This window comes from Onychostoma macrolepis, chromosome 11, assembly GCF_012432095.1.
Source record: "Onychostoma macrolepis isolate SWU-2019 chromosome 11, ASM1243209v1, whole genome shotgun sequence".
Taxonomy (NCBI): Eukaryota; Metazoa; Chordata; class Actinopteri; order Cypriniformes; family Cyprinidae; genus Onychostoma; species Onychostoma macrolepis.
Genome location: NC_081165.1, coordinates 8,839,744 through 8,855,226, shown reverse-complemented (window position 1 = coordinate 8,855,226; position 15,483 = coordinate 8,839,744). Strand labels below are relative to the sequence as shown.

The window sequence follows — 15,483 nt, the reverse complement described above, 5'->3', positions numbered from 1 at the left end:
ACTCACCCTCAGACCATCTAAGATGTAGATGAGTTTGTTTCGTCATCTGATCAGATTTGGAGAAATGTAGCATTGCATGACTTGCTCACCAATGGATGCTCTGCAGTGAATGGGTGCCGTCAGAATGAGAGTACGAACAGCTGATAAAAACATCACCGTAATCCACTCCAGTCTGTCAATTAATGTCTTGAGAAGTAAAAAGCTGTGTTTTTGAAAGAAATAAATTCATTATTAAGGGGTTTTAACTTTTTAAATTATCGTTTCTACCAAAACAAAAATCCACAACTCTTCCTCCAGTGAAAATGTCCATCTCCTGTTGCTCTGTCACATCAAAATCCACCAACATATTTGTTTAGAACAGTTTTTTCTTGTAAACAGTGCATATTTCTCTCCTCATTCAGACCCAACAATTTTAATTTTTTTTATTTTTGGAGAAAGCAGTGTTATGGATTATAGATATTTTATTTGCAAGCAATGGTTTACAGTTAAAACACTGTAATGATGCATTTGTTTCTTTCAAAAACAAGATGTTAATTGATGGACTGGAGTGGTGTGCATTATTGTGATGTTTTTATCAGCTGTTTGGACTCTCATTCTGACGGCACCCATTCACTGCAGAGGATCCACTGGTGAGCAAGTAATGTAATGCTACGTTTTTCCAAATCTGTTCTGATGAAGAAACTAATTCTGCTACATGGTCTGAGAGCGAGTAAATCGTAAGCAAATTTTTATTTTTGGGTGAAGTATTACATTTAAGTGACATGAAGATCAGATTTCAACATGCAGGTCTCAACATCAATGCATTTACATAATAAAAAAGAAGGTTAATGTAGTTCTGTGTAAACAGATGCATGTATAAACATATAATGAGCACATAGACTGCTACAGAATTTTCTCATTTATTTATTTGCTTACTTTTACAAAGTCTGTTCCCTCTCCGTGTCTTGACTTTGCATGTAGCAGCCAAGGCAAACCTTATAGAGTACCACAATTGAAGACAATTAAAAAGGTATATTTTATTATAACTAGACATGTAGTCATTTTATATAAACTGGTTAACACTTAAGTACTGTATAGTTTATTTACAGCATGTTCATGCTAGGAAATAAAATTACAGAAAAGTACTGAGTACACAAGTAAACACCAATATGGTATAAAATATATATAAAATGTAATGGTAAACAACTAGTGATAAAATGGTTAAGGCTTAAAATGTGTAAAATTAACATGTTAGTTGTTAATATTTCAACATGGTAATAAGTATAAACATGAATAATAAGCCGAGGAGGTATTCTAGACGTTGATACAGCTACACAAATCTCATGGGCAACTCTACAGCTTTTTTCCCCAATATTGTTCTCGCCTGTGTAAAATTTATAACGGCTGAATCTCACAAGAACATGTCCAGGTCATATTTCACCCCATAATCAAAAGAAAAAAAAACACTGAAATATATTTTGAACAATAGAAAATGAAGCCTATTTTCTGAGGACCAATAAGATTTTTTTGTTTTTGCATTTTTCCGATTGTTCCATACAATTCACCCAAAACAAAAATAATATAATATTAATACTAATATTAAAATATACGTTTGGAATCAGTCTTCTTCTGCTCTTCATCTTATGCTCATCAAGGCTGTATTTATTTGATCAAAAATGCAGGAAAAAACAGTAATATTATTGCAATTTCTAATATTGGTTTCCGATTTTAATATACTTTATAAGATCATTTATTTCTGTGATGCAGCGCTGAATTTTCAGCATTGTTACTCCAGTCTTCAGTGTCACATGATCCTTCAGAAATCATTCTAATATGCTGATTTATTATCAGTGTTATCAAACTGTTGTGCTGCTTAATATTTTTTTTGGAACCTGTGATGAATACAAAGTTAAAAAGAACAGCACTTATTCAAAATAGTATTATTTTCGAACAATATAAGTCTTTCTATCACGTTTTATCCAAAATATTAATTTCTTAAAACAAAAAAAAGAAAGAACAAATTTACTGACCCCAAAGTTTTGAACCGTAGTGTATATTGTAACACAAAATTTCTATTTTGAATAAACGCTGTTCTTTTTTAACTATTTATTTAGCAAAGAATCCTGAAAAATTGCTTCCATTGTCCTCATTTGTAAGTTGCTTTGGATAAAAGTGTCTGCTAAATGACTAAATGTAAATGCAAAGTAAATGTAAAAAAGTATCACAAGTCCCAAAAATATTAAGCAGCACAACTGTTTCCAACATTGATTATAAATCTTCCTATTAGAATGATTTCTGAAGGATCATGTGCCACTGAAGACTGGAATAATGATGCTGAAAATTCAGCTTTGCTTCACAGGAATAAATTACATTTTAAAGTATATTAAAACAGTAAACTTATTTTAAATAGAAATAATATTTTACAAAATGACTTTTTTGTATTTTTGATCAAATAGATACATCCTTGATGAGCATAAAAACTTATTTAAAAAAACATTAAAAATCTTACAGATTTGTAGTTTAGACATACCTCTTATGCAAAAAATAAAAAGCCTTCATTTTCTTTTATTCAAAATATAAAAGTTTGAACATTTCTTGGAAGTTTTCACCCATCTAGAATGTCAAATGCATGCTGACAATCGTAACATAACGCAGGGGGTTTGAATCGGCACACTTTTTTTAAAGTGTTCATTTTAAACACTATACGTGTCCATTCTGAAACATCAGAATCTTTTGAAAACCATTTTCAAATTCCATTTTTGGCACCAGACTACAAGAATTTGTAAAGCACTAAAGGATTAATCTCCCAAACATCTAAATGTGCTGATTTGTCTATAAAGTCAGATTTATAACAGTCCTTTTGAGAAGTTAACATTTAATGCTAAAGCTATTTTCAGTCAGATTTCCCTACAAGCGAGGAAATGTTTTAATATGAAAGAAAAATATTGAATATGATTGACATTACCAAAACACAAGACCATTGGTCTCTAAACCGACTCGAGTTGCCCAAAAGAAGGGGATTTTTCTTTTTCCCCAGACAGCATAGAAAAATATGAGAGGAGGTACTGGACTTGGTCCAAGCTTTAAACATACAACGTACGTCTTCTGATTTTATAATGCATAATACCTACAGTCCCAAACGTTTAGCTGCCAAGAGCAATGCCTTTATTGTCGTAACAGACCAGAAACATTTAAAGCCAAAACTGTGTGGCCTGAAAGTGCTGTGAAACCATCTTTGGATTTCCCGATTATTCCCTCTCAACTCAAAAATGAGTCGGAGAAGAGGAATGTGTGTAATAGAAACTTGCTAAAGCGCTGCTGTGTTTGAGCCTCTATCCACACAGTCTAATACATGTTGGAATGTTCTCAAAAACCGAAACAAACTAACAAACACACACACACTCACACACACAAAAATAAACGTCAAACCACCGAGAACAGGCGATTTTGCTTGCTTATGCCAAGGTTTGGAAAGACTGAGCGACCGTGGGCTGGTCCAGGACCAGCGTGCTCAGATGAGGGAAATGCGAACGGGAACGCTGGGCGATTCGGTCCTTTGTGGTGAGTGTTGACTCACCAGATGTTCTACCACCGTGTGCTTAGACATGTGTTTCATAAGGTAGGTCTCCTGGAAAGGGACGTTAAATGACAGATGTTTATGAAACATAGTGTTAAAAGACTATACACAGCATGAAACTATTTTGTTTGTGGACTTTCTGTATGAGGGCATGTAAGAAAATATTCTCAAAAATAACAGATAGATAAATAAAGATATTTGAAATAAAAACTGTAAAATAAAATTGTGCGTCACATATTTTATCATTTTAATAATGGATCAAATAAAGGAGAATATAAGAAGTGCCACAACTGCGGTACTCAGGGTTAAAATATTAAAATATTTGTTACTTGAAGTTAAATAAAATATAAAATAATCCTCAAAATTATTTTGTTTCAGCTAGTTGCCCAGGCAACATTTATCATTTTTATTTAGTTTAACAATGTATAAAAGCTATATACACATTAAAAAAAAACCTAATAAAATGACTAAAATTTTAATGAAAAGTATACAATTATACTGTATACTAAAATAACACTAGTGGTACCATCTTGAAAACAAACAAACAAACAACTAAAAACATTGTTCAGAAATTGTTCAAATAAATTTATACTTTTCATGTAAAAAAAATATATTAATAAAATGTTAAATTAATATAAAATATGATAAAATATATAAATCATAATCAAGATTTTAAAAGAAGTGAACTTCATTTCTTAGGTACACATTTATTTTTTCCCCAACATTTGCCCTAAACCACCTTTTTGGGATTTTTTTTTTTTGGTCACCTTTTTATGGTCTTATGGTGTGTCCATTTTTTTTTTTAATCTATCAGTTAATGTAAGGTCATAGATACTGCACGCATATTAATTATAAAAGAATCAGCAAACTGCAGATCATAAATGTTTGGGATTTTTAGTATACGGCATGTCACAGCATCTTCATGTCAACTACACATGAAATGATTTAAGATTTAAGATGGTTCTTGTGTCTGAAAGTTTAACAACAACTACTACTACGTCCCACTCTACTCAGTGCAGGACAGTAGAGGAGTCAGAGTGATGAACGCTGTAGTACTTACTGAGGTGTAGGCTCGTCCACACATGCTGCAGCAAAAAGCCTTGGCGTTTTTGATTGCGTGAGCCGACAAGTGGATTTGGAGGGAGGCGGAGTCAGAGTAAGCACGGTAACAGTTGGAGCACTTGTAAGGCTTGTCTTTATTATGTGACCTCTGGTGAGACTGTGGTGAGTAAAGAAAAAGTTAAATGAATTTAAATATATATATATATATATATATATATATATATATATATATATAATATTTTTAGGTTTAGTTTATAAATGTGTGTGTATATAGTATATATTTTTGTATATATTTTCAACTAGCATCATTTCTCATCTATCCTCCACCTATATAATAAATAAATAAAAACACATTTTATGAATATTTAATACATATTTAACATTTTTAATGAACTATGTGAACAATTACAAAAGAAGCGATATTTAGGTCTTACTTGCAGATTGGAGAGCTGTGTGAAGGCCTTTTCACAGCCTGGTTGGAGACATTTATATGGCCGGTCACCTGTGTGGATTCTGTAGCAAAGCAAAATGTGATGACAAATATCAACCTGAAGTTCACAACCTGAGCTCTTCAAATCAAAGCCGTGCACAAACCGAGGCTGAAAAGTCACCTGGTGTGCTGCTGTAAGTGTGAGAGCTGGCGGAAGGATTTCTCGCAGTAGGAGCAGTGATACGGCTTCACTCCCAGGTGGATGCGCAGGTGTTGGGCCAGGTAGGATGCGTTGGCGAAGGACTTGGTGCAGTGAGGGCACTTGTGTGGCTTTGCTTCCGTGTGGGACTTGGAGTGTATCTGCATGTCTGACTTGGAGAAGAACGTCAGCGGACACACTTTACATCTGAAAGATGAAATGCAAATTTTTCCTGAAAACGTGGGGCTTAGAGTATACGTTATGTGGCCAGTAAAATCTGCAAATGGTATGAAAGCAGTTTAGATGACACACCGCAGTTTGGGGACAAATAAAACTAAATGAAAACACACTTTGGGAGGAAGGAAATTCAATTTGTGTTTGCACCAGGAGATGAGACGCATGAAAACAACATGAGACACATGAAAACTAATGACATTCCACATTGCAATATTTACGTTTAGGGCTGTATGATTAATCAAAATAAAATGGAAATTGTGATATGCTTTTCTTATATTTTCTTAAATAGTAAATTTTTATTTTACATTGAAACATTACATTTTATTTAATATTATCTATTTAATAATAAAAATAATAACATCAATGATTATTATCACTAAAAATATTTTTTGAAATATCAAATAATCAAAATGACGTATAAATAACATTTTTGGTCAAATTGTGAAATAAATAAATGAATCAAAAATTAAACTGCAACTGCCATTTTTAACTGAAAAACAATTGCAATTACATTTTTCCCACATCATGCAGCCCTATTTAAATATATACATTTGGCAGATACTTTTATCCAAAGTGACTTACATTGCATTCAAACTATACAATTTATCAGTTAATGCATTCTCTGGGAATCAAACCCATTACGTTGCTGTTGCAAGCAGCATGACACACCATATTTGTACGCAGAAGAAATGCATGCAGTAAATATTCTGAAATATGAGAGCTAACTATTTAAATTTTATATTTAGTAATAATAATGATAACATCAACAACAACAATAATGTTATTATTATTATTATCACAAATTGTGCAGAAGAGCTAAACTGGAGCGCAAGGGTAAAGCGGTAAAGCGTTCTTTTAAAGGGATAGTTCACCCAAAAAATGAAAATTCTGTCATTAATTACTCACCATCATGCCATTCCGAAACCATAAAACCTTCGTTCATCTTCGAACACAAATTAAGGTATTTTTGATGAAACCCGAGAGCTTTCTAACCCTGCACAGACATCGATGTAACTTCAACATTCAAGGCCCAGAAATAAGGACATTGGTAAAGCAGTCCATGTGACATCAGTGGTTCAACCGTAATGTTATGAAGCTACAGGAATACTTTTGTGTGCAAAGAAAATAAAAATAACAACTTTATTCAATGATTTCTTCTCTTCCGTGTCAGACAACAGTACCACGATGCATGCGTGCATTCCTCTGCTTGTAAACAAGGTGCAGCGCATCCAGGTTCTATGTCAGAATGCCTACGGAGTACATCTCGGATTTCATCAAAAATATCTTAATCTGTGTTCCAAAGATGAACAATGGTCTTATGGGTTTGGAATGACATGAAGGTGAGTAATTAATGACAGAATTTTCCAACCTGGTCTCATAAAAATACGTACCTCTGCGCACCTTTTGTGCGACACCGTTTAACATACCTTGCTGCACGTTTCGCCGCAGTTTCAAATAGAAATGTCCACTGAGTGTCGCTAAAACACAGGTTCAATATGTGAACCCTGGCACGTTTTTATTACGTAGATATTGGTACGTATTGCTGGTTTTTTTTATTATGTTGCTTCAGATACGTATTGCAGCGGTTCAGAATTCAAATATCTGGGGACTGTCGCTAAAGGTTAACGGTCTATCGTGTTGGAAATATGCCCTACACCAAATCCAGCCCTAAACCTACCCGATAGTGTTGACAAATGCAAAACTGATATAAAACCGTATTAGCTGATGCAACTGTGCCATTTGAACTTCCTTTTACGCAGATTTTACCTGCTTTGTCGAACCGCAGTTACACGGGATTCGATCCGGTGCTTCTCGTCTCCTAAATCCGTCTCTGTACTCCGAGAGCTACCGAACAAACTTGTCATTTATGAAAACCCATAGATATGAAGCTGGATGTGTGCGATGCTAACGTTCAAAAGCATCAGTTTTCAAATCTCCCAGCATATTAATATTGTTTTGAAGTCATAGCATGATATTCTTCAAGTAATTGTGCGAAAATTACGCTTTATTAATCGCAACTCTGTAAATTTGTGTGAAAGTGTTCATTTATTTTGGAAACTGCAGTGATATGTACTTATTGGTACGCATTTCATGTCACGCTAAAAAGTGCACCCAGGTACGTAAATGCCATGAGACCAGGTAGGAATTTTCATTTTTGGTGAACTAACCCTTTAAACAAATTGTTATCTTCTGAAGTCGTACCTGTAGGTTTTGCCCTCTTTGGCAGTGATGCTGACAGTTGATTGGTCGGCTCCAGAGGCCAGGATTGGGTAGGGAACGACTAAGAGCGGCCCAGAGGGGTTTTCGGCTTTGATCTTTTTGCGACCTCGTCCTATGCTCTTCGGAGGAGGACCCAGCAGTCCTGCCAGTCCTCCGCTGTTTTTGATAATGTCCATCCCTGGCCCACCAGACAGTCCTGAGATGAAGTGTGGGGAAGGAGCGCCTCCCTGACGCGTCTGACTGCTGGTGGTTGGAGTGGTTGGGGTGCTCAGCGTCACGCTCTCTGATGTGTTGTGGTTGGCAGTTCGAGAAGACGTCAGCGACAGTCCTGAAAATGAACCTCACTTTAAGGAACAGTTCTCCCACAAATGGAAATTTGCAGATAATTTACTCACCCTCAGGCCATCCAAGATGTAGAGTTTGTTTCTTAATGGAAACCCATTTTGAACATTTTTAGAACCAATGGATCCTCTGCAGTGAATGGGTGCCATCAGAATCAGAGCTCGAACAGCTGATAAAAACATCACAATAATCCACAAGCAATTCATTTAACCTGTGCATATTTCTCTCCCCATTCAGATGAGACAACTAGTACTTTGTCCAGAAGTTAAAACGCCTTGATGAATTTGTTTATTACAAACACGCAGTGTTTCGCTTCACATGATGTTAATCGACATGTGGATTATTGGGATGTTTTTATCAGCTGTTTGGACTCTCATTCTGACGGCACCCATTCAATGCAGAGGATCCTTTGGTGAGCAAGTGATGTAATGCTGCATTTCTCCAAATCTGATGAAGAAACAAACTCATCTACATCTTGGATGACCAGAGGGTCAGCAAATTTTCAGCATTTTTTCATTTAAGGGTGAACTGTTCTTTAAATGCAATTGCATTCACGTACCTGACAGATGATTCGCTCTGGATGGCTGGTCTATGATTTGCCGCAAATGCCAGTCTTCCCACAATCCTCTTGCTTTAATAGCTGTTTTATCGTCCAGATTCAAGTTTACGTCACCCAGAATACGACCTGCCCACATTATGTGCACAGTTAGCAGTATGCATGTGTCTCAGTGAGCAGATCTGTGCTATGCAGCGGAGAACGTACCTGCGACGGTGCTGGAGGCGGGTCGAGCGTGTAGGGCGATGTCGGGCTGGGTGGTGCTGTGAGCATGGAGGCCCGGCATCTGCTGCAGCTTAGGCGTTGATATATTGTGCTGCCCACCTTCTGTGGCCGTGGGTGGCACCAGCAAGGGCTGCTGGGAAGGGACCGAAGTGGGCTGCAGGTGTGGAGGTCTGATTTTCTCCGCCATGAGCTGTTCTTTGATCTTGTTGATCAGCACGAGGTTATCCAACTGGGGAAAAAAGGGGGAAAGTGAGATTAGAACAAGCAAATGGTTCAAATCCTCCTGGTACTGAACTACTGAAATGATGAGAAGAACATGCGTTTAATCCTGTAAAGCCTTAAAAGTCAGAAAAATCTCATTTACGGCAGTACGCTGAATATTTAGAGGCCTTGGAAATTTTATATGATACAGCAGGCTTTATAGGGTTAAAAGTGTTTACGGTCTAGAGAAAGATCTGACAGAACATTTAAAAGATAAGATGTGTTTTAAGCTCTACACTTTAGCATCCTGGCGCCCTTATCTGCTACTTAAGACAACTAGTAAACAATAAAGATTAAGCCTAGTGCTGAACCAAAATAAATTATTGATGCTAAACTTTTTAGATACACGACAAGGATTAATGAAGTCTGTCCATTGATGCATGTTTGTTTCCTTACCTGACCAGGAATAGATGGTGGAGGAGGCCAGAAGTATGGATTATTAAATCGAGGTTCTGCCATTCTGAAACACACACAGTTATGCTTGATTAACAATGCTTTATTTTATCACCATTCATTGTTATGTAGTTTTTATTTGACCAACCTTAGGCTGAGAACAAACCAAATGGATCTTTTCAGGAATGCATATTTAATTTGAATTACTTGTTGCTGAGAGATTAAAAGATCAGAAGACAACAATGACTGATAATGACAACGTTTTGGGGGGGAAACGATGCAGCAGGATCTGAAGGTTGCAATGTTTGCCTAGGCCCGAAACACACACTGCACCGAGGTAGTAGCCTTTAAAAATCACACTATGGCTGCTGGAAGGTTCACAAAAATGTACAATTTCTCACTGAAGGCTCTTGGCTCATATGTGACTGAATGAGAGTGAGGCAGCTGAAATAAACTGGAAAAAAAAATAAAAAATGCTGGGACTTAAAGGAACAGTTCACCCAAATATGAAAATGTGCTGAACATTTACTCTCCCTCATGCCTTTTAAGATGTGAGTTTGTTTCTTCATTGAAACAGATTTGGAGAAATGTAACATTACATCACTTGCTCACCAATGGATCCTCTGCAGTGAATGGGTGCCGTCAGAATGAGAGTCCAAATAGCTAATAAAAACATCACAATAATCCACAAGTAATCCACACAACTCCAGTCCATCAGTTACCATTTATAAACTGTGTGTTTATAAGAAACAAATCCATCATTGCGATGTTTTTAACTTTAAACGGTTTCTTCTGGCTACATTATGAGTACTCTATCCATAATATTGCTTTCTCTAGTGAAAAAGACGTCTCATCTGAGTCAGGAGAGAAATATGCACAAATCAAGCACTGTTTACGAGCAAAAAAAGAGTCCAAAACAGTTCTAAACAAAGATGTCAGTGGATTTTGATGTGAGAGGACAACAGGAGATTTTTCACTGGAGGAAGAGTTATTATGGACTGATTATAGACTGATATTTTGTCCAGAAGCAACGCTTTAATGATGGATTTGTTTATTACAAACATGCAGCTTTTCACTTCACAAGATGTTAATTGATGGACTGGAGTCGTGTGGATTATTGTGATGTTTGGACTGTCATTCTGACGGCACCCATTCACTGCAGAGGATCCATTAGTGGGCAAGTCATGTAACGCTACATTTCTCCAAATCTGTTCTGATGATGAAACAAACTCATCTATATCTTGGATGACCAGAGAGTAAGTACATTTTCAGCAAATGTTAATTTTTGCGTGAACTTTAACGGAGCAGTTTTCTTTAAAACAACATACACTTGTGATTCATTAGAAATATGGCCAGAAAAGTACATTAAGTAGGATTAATTTTAACATTAAACGGTGTTCTTAAGGAATCAAACACTGGGATCATGTACAGCTTTAAGTACAGAATTACAGTAAAGCTTAATTATAGTGATATGGAATGACTGCCATTGTTCAGAGGCTTGTTGGCTTAAGTCTTGAACTAATACTCTTATTAACTGCAGACTGTGCCTTTAAATGCATCAGCACATTACTTAGCATTATTCATGACACAGTGATATGAATATGATACAACACAGATCAAGCATTTCAAGCAAACTCATGCTGTTTGTTCATACACAGTTCACACACCCACAGCAGATTACTCAGCATTGCCAAACTCAACATGACACTCATTGGGAAAATCAAACAAACTACATCTTCCAAAAGCAAGACACTTTGAATATTACTTGTTGCATTGCTGGCATTGTAATAGCAAAATAAAAATACATTTGCTGTGATGGTGCAAACTTCCTTATCACAAATTTTACAAGCAGAAAGCACACTTTCAAATAAAAGCTGACTGTAAAGTCATAAAGAGAAAATAAAAAACATAATATTTGAGCATTTAAATGTTAAAACCTGAAAATGTCAAATGCATATGTAAATGTGGCAGATTCATATGGAAAAGTGAAAACTCTACCCCACAGTTTTAGCAGGAAGTGAAACAGACACCCTTTCAGCATCATTAAGGAAATATTCAGCAGGGTCTGGGCTCATATATTTGGACATATCGCTTTTATTATTTTTGGCTCCGCTAAATGAATTTCTCTGCAAGGCCCTTTAGTCAAACACTCTCAAGACCCATAAGCACTGCCAAAACATTCATAGCACAGTGTCATGGACATAATGCAAGAAAACGATACGCCTAAAGTAATCACACCGTATGGAACCGTTTCTTAAGGTCCAGATGGGTGAAGGTAAAAATTAGAAGGGCGGAAAGATGAACGTCATTGTCCTGTTTGTTCAATACAACCACTTCAAGGAATCTTCTTTTTCCTGTAAATACTAGATAATGTTATCACATTTGAATAAAGCCTACTGACTTTGACAACTTTCCCAATTTAAAAAAAAAAAAAAAAAAAAAAATTTACTTTTCTGGGATTTTTTCTACCTTGTTGTTGTGGTGGTCCTAGTCAAAAATGACTGGCCGACAAAGAATCGCTTATAGATATCTTGTTATGCTATATTATCACCAAATACAGGATTTAATATTTTAATCAACTTGTTTTAACTCAGTTACCACAGGTTTTGTGTTTCTTTTTGGAACTGATTTTTTATTGCACCTCAGTTTTTGAGTGAATATTGCCAAAATGACCCACATGTAATGCTTTTTTGATTTAAAAACAAGGTACATAAGTTTAGATAAATGAGGCCTACGAGTTCCAAAGAAACACAAAACCAGTGTTAAATGAAAGAAAAAAGTTGACAAAAAGGCTGAATCCAAGATTTGGTGATAATACAGCTTAGCATAATGAGAAATTTACAAGCGATTTTTAAAAGACCGGAAACATCAAGTTTTCAAATGCAAAATAGCTTATATGTAAACAAATCAAATGTGACCCTGGACCACAAAACCAGTCATAAGTAGCACGGGTATATTGTAGCAGTAGCCAACAATACATTGTATGGATCAAAATTAGCCTATTGATTTTTTCCTTTTATGCCAAAAACATTAGGATATTAAGTAAAGATCATGTTTCATGAAGATATTTTGCAAATTTCCTACCGTGAATATATATAAACTTAATTTTTGATCAGTAATAAGCATTACTAAGAACTTCATTTGGACAACTATTTTGATTTTTTTGCTCCCTCAGATTCCAGATTTTCAAATAGTTATATCTCGGCCAAATGTTGTTGAATCCTAACATCAATGGAAAGCTTATTTATTCAGCTTTCAGATGCTGTATAAATCTAAATTTCAAAAAATGTACCCTTATGACTGGTTTTATGGTCCAGAGTCACAAATTATTATGAAATGCCATTAACTAATAGCACTGAAATTCACGTACAATATTTAGAACTCAAAAGTACTTCCAAGAATACCATGGTAACACCATAGTAAGCGTTCCAAAATAAACATGCACCATTTAGATGTACATTCATCTGATAAAAAGGTGCATTGCAAAAGCAAATACATTTTCACGCTACAATAGCGTAAGCTTCATTTTATAATCAAATCTACTTATAGCTATTCCTAGTTTCTTCACATATCAATGATGCTGAGGTGAAGTCTGTGAGCGACAGGCTGCCTAACACCATTTAAAACTATTGAACACGCTAATAAAAACCACCCAGAAGCTTTAAACGACATGTAAATATCAAATCAACATTTTGCCGAAGAATGACACGTCTCAGAGGCTTTGATATAAACTGAGAGAAAACTTACTCAACTTTTTCTTTTATTCTATCCGCATCCTTGAAAATATTCTCAATTAAAGCACGTCGCCTTTGATCAAACGTCAAATTAAAAACAGTCGCAAAATAACGGAGGCGAACGGACGCGTTTCGTGGCTTCTGAAAGTCCAGGTCCCCGGTGTCTGCCTCTCCCACATTCTCAGACAGTTTTATTAAAAATTTCAGACAAAAGGAAAACAAAAATGGCAGCCTGTCTTATTTTTATAAGGACAGGGCGCCATATTCTGCAGATCCCAAAAATTTTAGCCACAAAAATAAAGCGTGTGATTTCAGATGAAAAGAGCGACGCGTAAAACGCCGCATTATTTGCATTAAGTGCGCGAATGATTGTTTACTTAGATCTGCAGGTTTGAATAGCCCGGCTGGAGGAGAAAAAAAGAGGAAAAAAAAAAAAACGAGAGACTTCCTACAACAATCATGCGATGCGAACAAATCACGCAGATGGAAACACACGCGCATCTCTTCAGCGAAAATGTAACATTTCTATCGTGACGCAATTATGCACTAGCGTGCAGATGCAACATTTTTGCAACATGCGTCCGCTTTTGATTTTTTTTCTTTTATTTGAACTTTTTGCTCACTCGAATGACTGCTAGCGTCGCTTCAACGCATCATGCAAATGTCGAAAAAAATTCTATGCGATCGTGAAGATGAAAAGAGCGCGACAGACATACCTTGCACGCCTCGACGGTGGATTTATTAGATTTAATGAAAGGTTCAGATGTTCTTTCGGCTTTGCCTTCAGAGGGAGTTCAGACCTTCCGGGTCGCCTGCCGTTCACTTCTGGGTGCTGCAGGCACAGCGCTAGAACAGCGAAATCATATATGATCAAATATACATCAGAGCTTTCCACATTAAAATAATCGTTCAAATCAGGACTGTTTAACATTTTGTGTTACTGTAACGTCCTATGAGAAGTCAGAGAACTGATTTCGACGATATGGAGCTCAAAAGAGCAGACTCTGAGATATGGAGCGAAATCATAGAAAGAATAGATACTGTAATATTCGTTTTCTATTAAAAAAAGCCATTTGAAATAAGACATTGTTTTGTAACAGTACTGAGGAATTGCATAACGTCCATTTATACCTCTGTGTCTCATGGAATGTAAACAGTAGGTTGGATTTGGAATAGAATAGAATAGAGATACTATGTAACAATATAAATATATAGGCACTACTAATTCAACCAGTTTAGTTATTATTTACCATTTTCAACATCTAAATACAGTCATCAGAACTATGAAATACCACAAAGTGAAGTATAGGAATTACGAGTGACCTTAAAATTATGAAAGGTGAAAAAAAAACATTGTTATACACACACACACACACACACACACACATATACATAATTATATAATTTATCGTTAGTGAACTTAACCTGTAAGTGTCTACAAAACAAATTTCAATTATTTAAGCATAAGGCTTTAAATGAAAAGGTTTATAAAGATGAATATCACAACTAGTTTTACATTGTTAACCTTGTTGACATTGACTTGTTGGCTATGTTTACAATACAATAAACAATACAATACACAAAGTGTAAAAGTCTTCAAGTATATTATTATTAATATTATAATATGTTTGTGTCTAATAGTTCATATATATTCCTAGTTAATTATGTAAAGTAAATATTAATTTATAGTTAAAGCTTTTTGGTTACTTGAAATAAAAATAAAATAAAATAAAGCAAAACATAAACAAACATATTTCAGCTTTAGTGTTAACTTGATGTACTAAAATAACTCAAACTAAAATGAAAAAAAAAATTACGTAGACAATTTCTGATCTGAATTATTATACTTAACAAAAACTAAAACCATAAAAAAATTTCATTACTTGAAATAAGATAAACTTTAACTGAAAATGTATATATATATATATATATATATATACATATATATATATATTATTACTATATTATATATTACTTATATACATATGTATATATAACTTCTTTTATTTGAGCTGTATATATAACTTATTGAACATTGCTCCCTTCTATTTGGTTTAATTTGGTGTACTAAAATAACTAAAATAATAATAAAAAACAAGGCTATATAGACACAATCGTTTCTGGTTAGGGTTGGTATAGTTAACTAAAACAAAAACAATTCTAACCTTATCATGTTACTTGAAATAAAATAAACTTTAACTGAAACAAAATAAAATAAAATAAAAAACTTTTATTTCATTTTTTTGATTTTCATTTATTTTATTTCAG

General features: G+C 35.0%; 1 protein-coding gene across 4 annotated transcripts; it reads right to left on the bottom strand.

Moving 5' to 3' along the window:
* Window positions 1-887: 887 nt before the first annotated feature.
* On the bottom strand, window positions 888-14,039 carry znf362a (zinc finger protein 362a). 4 transcript variants are annotated; one of them, XM_058792504.1, is made up of 9 exons: window positions 13,932-14,039; window positions 9,485-9,548; window positions 8,810-9,056; window positions 8,606-8,731; window positions 7,687-8,032; window positions 5,230-5,454; window positions 5,053-5,131; window positions 4,617-4,775; window positions 888-3,607 (listed from the first exon to the last, which is right to left on the bottom strand). In XM_058792504.1, the coding sequence occupies exons 2-9, from the start codon at window positions 9,545-9,547 to the stop codon at window positions 3,491-3,493; spliced, it is 1,362 nt and encodes a 453-aa protein (XP_058648487.1). In that variant the 5' UTR covers window position 9,548; window positions 13,932-14,039; the 3' UTR covers window positions 888-3,490. The 4 variants fall into 4 exon arrangements, with proteins under 4 accessions (XP_058648487.1, XP_058648489.1, XP_058648491.1 ...); XM_058792506.1 differs by lacking the exon at window positions 13,932-14,039 and adding an exon at window positions 13,229-13,894; XM_058792508.1 differs by lacking the exon at window positions 13,932-14,039 and adding an exon at window positions 13,234-13,894.
* Between the last annotated feature and the right edge of the window lie 1,444 nt (window positions 14,040-15,483).

Coding starts and splice junctions, on each gene's coding strand:
- znf362a (XM_058792504.1), bottom strand. CDS start 9,547: ATGGCAGAACCTCGATTTAATAATCCATACTTCTGGCCTCCTCCACCA. Junction 5,455..7,686: donor AAAGAGGGCAAAACCTACAG/GTACGACTTCAG, acceptor TTCATCTTTCAG/ATGTAAAGTGTGTCCGCTGA. Junction 5,132..5,229: donor CACTTACAGCAGCACACCAG/GTGACTTTTCAG, acceptor GCTTTGCTACAG/AATCCACACAGGTGACCGGC.